This window comes from Lolium perenne, chromosome 4 (assembly GCF_019359855.2).
Source record: "Lolium perenne isolate Kyuss_39 chromosome 4, Kyuss_2.0, whole genome shotgun sequence".
Taxonomy (NCBI): domain Eukaryota; kingdom Viridiplantae; phylum Streptophyta; class Magnoliopsida; order Poales; family Poaceae; genus Lolium; species Lolium perenne.
This window is the reverse complement of record NC_067247.2, coordinates 164,288,335-164,295,770: the sequence shown is the minus strand read 5'-3', so window position 1 is coordinate 164,295,770 and position 7,436 is coordinate 164,288,335. Positions and strand designations below refer to the sequence as shown.

The window sequence follows — 7,436 nt, the reverse complement described above, 5'->3', positions numbered from 1 at the left end:
CAACAGGAATAGCAGTAGATTTATCAGCCATTTGCAAAGATATATCAGTTGGTATCAACTTATCTAAATAAAGTCACCTGTAAAGAGAAAAAGGCATAACACTAACACCCTCTCCCAAATCACATAGAGCAGTTCTAACATAATTATTCTTAATAGAACAAGGAATAGCCGGTATACCTGGGTCGCCCAACTTCTTTGGAACTTTGCCATTGAAAGAGTAATTAGCAAGCATAGTGGAAATCTCCTCATAAGGAATTTTCCTTTTGTTAGAGACAATATCTTTCATATACTTTGAATAAGGAGGCAATTTAATAGCATCAGTCAAAGGGATTTGCAAGAATAAAGGTTTCATCCAATCGCAAAATGTATTATAGTGTTCTTCTTCCTTTGATTTTAGTTTCTTAGCAGGAAAAGGCATTTGCTTTTGTACCCAAGGTTCCCTTTCATTACCATGTTTCTTAGCAGTAAAATCTTCTTTAGTATACTTTTTATTTTTAGCATGCTTTTCAGGTTCATCTTCAACTTCTTCTTTGTCAGAAGCATCATTCTTATCATTATCTTTATCATGTTCATTACCACTTTCAGTTTCAACACCAGAAATAGAAATACTATTAGGATCATTAACAGGTTCAGAGGATTCTACAACATTTTTATGTTTCTTCTTCTTTTTCTTAGAAGGAGCACTAGGTTCAGTTCGTTGAGAATCTTGTTCAACTCTTTTGGGATGCCCCTCAGGATATAGAGGATCCTGAGTGGAAACACCGCCTCTAGTTTTTACTTCATAAGCATGTTTTTCTTTAGAACTATTTTTTAACAAATCATTTTGCACTTTAGTGAGTTGACAATTTGAGTTTGAACCATATGGAAATGTTTAACAAGCATCTTAACATCATTGGAGGTTCTCTCCACAATATCATGCAAATTACTAATAGCTTGAGAATTTTCCATTAAATGATTCTCTACTCTCATATTAAAATTTTCTTGCTTAACAATATAATTATCAAACTCATCTAAGCATTGAGCAGGAGGTTTTGAATACGGAATATCTTCCCTAGTAAAGCGTTGAAGAGAGTTTACCTCAATCATGGATGAAGGGGGAATTATCTTACATAAATCTTCTATGGGAGGTAAGTTCTTCACATCTTCAGATTTAATACCTTTCTCCTTAAGAGATTTCTTGGCTTCCCTCACATCATTTAATTTAATCAAACCCCTCTTCTTCAATATCGGTGTCGGGGCTGGTTCAGGTGTAGTCCAATCATCATGATTCCGGCCTATTTTAGCCAATAATTCTTCAGCTTCGTCTGGAGTTCTTTTCCTGAAAACACAACCAGCACAACTATCCAAATATTCCCTAGACTCAATGGTTAGTCCACTATAAAATATATCAAGTAAATCATGCTTTTCCAGATCATGTCCAGGTCGAGCTCTGATAAGAGAACAAAATCTTGCCCATGCTTCAGGCAATTTCTCTCCATCTTCCTAGTCAAAGCTATAAATTTTCTGCAAAGCAATATGTTGAGCACTAGCAGGAAAATATTTCCGAAAGAAAACATCAAGCAAACCACTTGGACTATCAATAGAACCAGGAGGCAAACTATTATACCAAGTTTTAGCATCATCCTTTAATGAGAAAGGAAAAATTTTAGCAACAAAATAAGTACGCATCTTGACATCATCAGAAAACAAGCTACTCAAAGTAGAAAGTTCATTCATGTGTTCTACAACACTTTCTTTTTCAGTACCACAAAAGGGTGTTTTCTCAACAATAGCTATATGAGATAGATCAAGAGAAAAATCATAATCCTTATCCTTAATGTTTATAGGAGATGTGGCAAATTTAGGATCAGGAGACAGTTTATATCTAACAGTATGTTGTGCAAGAAACTTTTTAATTTTTCTTGCATCAGCAGTAGCATTGCATCTATCAATAAAATCATCATCAAGTTCCACATAATCTTCATCAGGATTATCACTAGAGTATTCAACAGACTCAGGTGAATTAACAGGTGTAGCAGCATTTTCATTAGGAGTTTCAGTATTTTCAATTTGTCTAGACCTAGCAATTGTAGCATCTAGAAAAGATCCCAATGAACCACTATCATCAAGCACAGCAGAAGCATCATCAAAATTATAAGAGTTTTCAGATTCAGCAGAAGTACCAGCAAGTGAAGCTTGTGGTGGTGAAACAAGTTAACTTATCACAGATGGTGAATCAAGAGCAGCAGAGGTACTCAGAGTTGTACCTTTTCTTGTAGTGGATGGTAATATGGCGACTTTAGGATCGCGAGATTTACCCATGATGGAGAATTTGCAACGAACAATATCAATCCAAGTGAACTTCCAAATAAAGCTATGCTCCCCGGCAACGGTGCTAGAAAATAGTCTTGATAACCCACAAGTATAGGGGATAGCAACAGTCTTCGCGGGAAGTAAAACCCAATTTATTGATTCGACACAAGGGGAGACAAAGAATACTTGAAAGCCTTAACAGCGGAGTTGTCAATTCAGCTGCACCTGGAAACAGACTTGCTCGCAAGAGTTTATCAGTAGTAACAGTTTTATAGCAGTAGAAGTGGTGAAATATCAGCAGCAGTGTAACAAAGACAGCAGTAGTGATTATAGTAAACAGCAGGATTAAAATACTGTAGGCACAGGGATGGATGACGGGCGTTGCATGGATGAGAGAAACTCAAGTAACAATCAAAGCAGGGCATTTGTAGATAGTAATAAAACGGTATCCAAGTACTAAACAATCCATATGCATGTGTTCCATATTTAGTCGTACGTGCTCGCAATGAGAAACTTGCACACCATCTTTTGTCCTACCAGCCGGTGGCAGCCGGGCCTCTAGGGAATCTACTGGAAATTAAGGTACTCCTTTTAATAGAGCACTGGAGCAAAGCATTAACACTCCGTGAACACATGTGATCCTCACATCACCGCCTTCCCCTCCGGTTGTCCCAATTTCTGTCACTTTGGGGCTTCGGGTTCCGGACAACGACATGTGTATACAACTTGCAGGTAAGATCATAAAACAATGAATATCATCATGAAACAATAACATGTTCAGATCTGAGATCATGGCACTCGGGCCCTAGTGACAAGCATTAAGCATAACAAGTTGCAACAATATCATCAAAGTACCAATTACGGACACTAGGCACTATGCCCTAACAATCTTATGCTATTACATGACCAATCTCATCCAATCTCTACCATCCCCTTCAGCCTACAGCGGGGGAATTACTCACACATGGATGGGGGAAACATTGCTGGTCGATGGAGAGGCGTCGGTGGTGATGATGGCGATGATCTCCTCCAATTCCCTGTCCCGGCGGAGTGCCAGAACGGAGTGTCTGGTCCCGAGACGGAGTTTCGCGATGGTGGCGGCGTTCTGGATGGTTTCTGGCGACTTCGACTTCCCGTCTCGCGTTTTTAGATCGAAACCCTTAAATAGTCCATAGGGGGGCGTCAGAGGCTGGCCGAGGCGGCCTCACACTAGGGCGGCGCGCCCCCCTCCTAGGCCGCGCCGGCCTAGTGTGTGGGGGCCCTGGGCCTCCCCCAGGCCTGCCCTTCTAGCTCCGTGAATCTTCTGGAAAAATAAGCCCTTCGACATAAATTCCGGGGATTTTCCTGAAAGTTGAATTTCTGCACAAAAACAAGACACCAGAGCAATTCTGCTGAAAACAGCGTTAGTCCGTGTTAGTTGTATCCAAAATACACAAATTAGAGGCAAAACAATAACAAAAGTGTTCGGGAAAGTAGATACGTTTTGGACGTATCAACTCCCCCAAGCTTAGCTTATTGCTTGTCCTCAAGCAATTCAGTTAACAACTGAGTGCGACAAAAGAACTTTCACGAACACATTTGTTCATATGATGTAAATATTCTCATGATATGGACAAGTACTTAGGCAATTCATAATAAGATACATGCAAATAAAATCATCTACTAGCTATGTCAGTCATGGAAAAGGTACCAACACATTTTAATAATAAGCATCATGAATCATGTCTATCAGCAGGATTGCAATGTTCATAAAAAGATATGATAAAGTGGTATCTCGCTTGCCCGTATTTATACAGCAAAACATAAATGCTCGGACACCTCTGAAGTGCAAACGGACGCGCGGACAAAATATGTCCGCGGGGCGATGCAAACGGACGCTCTGCGTCGCGCCACTGGAGATGCCCTAAGTTTCAAAAGATGGCAATAAGCACGAAACCATCCATTCTGGTTCTACATTTGTTTAAATAAAATGTTTCGCCAATTGCATGCGTCTAATAAAAAAACTTTTCTTATTTATCTTTTTTCTATCTTCCCATTCATCTCCACTATACCCATTGTCTTCTAATTCCTTCCATTCGACCAAGGAATCCGACCCAGGTACTCCAGGAAACGAACCGTCCCCATCCCCAAACCCAGATGAGCTCGCGCCTCCATCCCAAATTCCATGCCCGTGACCGTGAGGACGGCGACGTAATGACTTGCCGCCGCAGCCCGCGCCTCCATCCCCAGATCCACACCAGCGAGGACGGCGCCGGGAAGGCCTGCCGCCGGAGCCCGCGCAATCATCCCCAAATCCACGCGAGTGAGCAGGGCGCCGGAACCACACGCCGCTGCCGGCGCCGGCGCCGCGGCACCTCGCTGCCAGACAACGAAGATATGCTCTGGGAGATCCTCCTCCGTCTCCCGCCTCAGCCGTCCTCCCTCCCGCGCGCATCCGCCGTCTGCAGGCGCTGGCGAGGGCTCGTCACCGACCCCCGGTTCCTCCGCAGCTTCCGCGCCCACCACCGGAAGCCGCCCCTTCTGGGCGTCTTCGAGTCCTTCGACGGACTCGTGTTTAACGACCTCCTTCGTCAGCGCCTCAGGCGCAAAGGTAGGATCGAGTTGAGGTTCATCCTGGAAACGCCCGACCGCATACCTCTTCTCCCCATTGAAACCGGCATCCACTCAAGGACTCGACTGCTCGGGTGCCGCCACGGTCGCCTACTCCTCTTGGGCGGGGCGCGAAAAAAAGTCAGTGTGTGCGACCCAATCACCGGCGAGCTCCACCGCGTGTGTACTCCACCGGACTTCACAAGGTATGAATTCTTGAATGTTGCGGTGCTCTGCGCCGCCGCCGACCAGGGCCACGTGCACGGCAGCTGCCACTCCAGCCCCTTTAAGGTGGTCATGATGTCCCCGTGTGGAGAAGATGATCGACCAGTCGCTTGTGTATACTCCTCGGAGACTGGAGTATGGGGCCATGTCATCTCAACGACGGCTCGATGTGGGCTTCACGCTGCTAATCCTGGGATCCTTGTTGGCAATGTTCTGTACTGGTCTTCTAAGTCTGTGAGTGCATCCTATGTGAATTTGAATCGCACAGATGACATACTTGAGTTTGATTTGGATAGACAGAGCCTAGCTGTGATCAAGGGGCCTCCAGAACTTAATGGTTCCCTCGTACATCAGATAATCCAAACAGAGGATGGTGTTGTTGGTCTCGCCGTATTTTCTCAGGATAGATTCAAAATGTGGGAGAGAAAAGCCAATCGTCATGGTGGTGCTACGTGGTTGCTGCAGAAGACCGTTGAAATGCATACTATTCTTGGGCGCCCTTCTCCGATTAAGCGATCGGTTGCAGTACTGGGGTATGATGAGGATAATGGTGTGATTTTCTTACACGTGGGCAGCACTGTCTACATGGTTGAACTTATGTCAATGCAGTCCAAGAAACTTTACAAAAGCCATCATTCTAATCGCTGTTATCCTTTCACAAGTTTCTATGCACAAGGTGATTGCTCATCCTTACTTCTTATATCGTGGTAGTAACCAATCTAGTGATGTTCTACATATGGTTAATTTATCTAATGCTTTGTTGTGCTTCCTAACAACTTAAACTTGGTTAGAATTGATCCTTCACTAAACTTGTAGCAATATTGCTTCTTTATGTTCTCATTCATTCTAGTTTGGTCTACACTCTTTGGAAGAGCGAATCAAGTAAGGCAGACTACTAAATATCACTTTTGTTGCTACAGGTTATTAGTTTGGGCATTTTTAGTTTTGCCTGCTTGGCATGATGAGTTATAAGTTTACATGAAAAAAAAAATCTAGGCATATTCTTTATATTTTCAACAAAACCCTTTTTTTACCTAGCTAAATATATTGTTTTCGAGAATATTATTTTCATTTTATAATATATATGGCTTTGATTATCTATTGCTAGTAATCTAGTATCACAAGTGAGTTAGAGAACATCAATAGAAAATGAGTTATGGAAGTGTTTTTTTTTTGGCTCAAGTTACATTAAACGGCTCATCTATTTACTGACTCAATTTTATCTTCTCCTCGGAACTGTGTTTAATTGACTTACTTCTTATGCATCTAAATATAGCAGGTGGATGTGCTTGAGCTGGAATGTTGCCTCTGGTTTGATGTGCTATTTTGTTTAAATGGTTCAACAGGTAATAACAACTTCTGCATATAGTTTATGGCATTTGGATTCTTGATGCAAGATACTTTCCTGCCAAAATGGGCACCGTATCATAGGAGATATAGCCAGGAATATGATCTGTTGTAGAGATCTTTATGTTGCCGAGTTGATTATGATTTTGCAAACGCATCTTGTTCATACACTATGTTTAACCATGTATGCGTCGTAGGGGGGCTACTATCAGGTTTTGTGTCTATCTAATAGATTGATGATTTTGTTTTCTCTAGGTGAAGGAATGGCTGCTGCATATCGGCAGGGAGTATATGTTATCTGAAAAAGCGTAGTAAGCGTGTGCCTTAGTCTAGCCAATTCTCTAATGTGGCAGGATGCATTTGAATACCTAATCATGGGAATTTCAGCTTTCCCTGGAAATATCCAAGTCAGGATTCAAATCAAATGGTCCGCTGTGTTATCTGAAAAATGTACTGAGTGTGACACCCAGTTTGTATGCAACTAGATGTGTCTGAATACCTGAACCAGTGAATTTCAGCGTGTCCTAGTTATATTGAAGCTGGTTTCGCCGTATATGGTTTTAACTACATGGTTATCTTCTAATCTGAGTATGCAACCAGCTCCAACTTGTTATCGCAGTGTTTCCTTGCCTTGCTGCGTAGCAGCGACTCCCATTTTGTTCTGTTAATTGATTGTCTTGGTGTGTGTGGCTTAGTCTAACCCTTTCTGCTTTTGTGATCCATAAGAGATTGTAACTTCCAGTTTGAAGGTGAGTATATGCGACTCTTTTCTAGGGTAGATCGGCAGTTTTGCATAGTCAGTATGGGCGATTGCTAAATCGGCCCGTTGCGCGAAGTGAGCAGAGCAGAGGCGGACGTGCCCGAGCTCTCCAAGTCATTAGAACAAGCATGGCCAGGCAGCGAAGGCCATCTCTCATCCGTTTTTCTCTGTCGTGCCCATGTACCCTCATTGGGTTGTTGCTAGGAATGGGTTAAACGTATGG

General features: G+C 42.7%; 1 protein-coding gene across 2 annotated transcripts; it reads left to right on the top strand.

Annotated features, from left to right (window-relative positions):
* Nucleotides 1-4,369: 4,369 nt before the first annotated feature.
* Nucleotides 4,370-7,036, top strand: LOC127294417 (uncharacterized). 2 transcript variants are annotated; one of them, XM_051324221.2, is made up of 3 exons: nt 4,370-5,782; nt 6,386-6,452; nt 6,709-7,036. In XM_051324221.2, exons 1-2 carry the CDS (start codon nt 4,429-4,431, stop codon nt 6,397-6,399), a joined length of 1,368 nt encoding a protein of 455 aa, XP_051180181.1. In that variant the 5' UTR covers nt 4,370-4,428; the 3' UTR covers nt 6,400-6,452; nt 6,709-7,036. The 2 variants fall into 2 exon arrangements, with proteins under 2 accessions (XP_051180181.1, XP_051180180.1); XM_051324220.2 differs by having other exon boundaries at nt 6,383-6,452.
* Nucleotides 7,037-7,436: the final 400 nt, after the last annotated feature.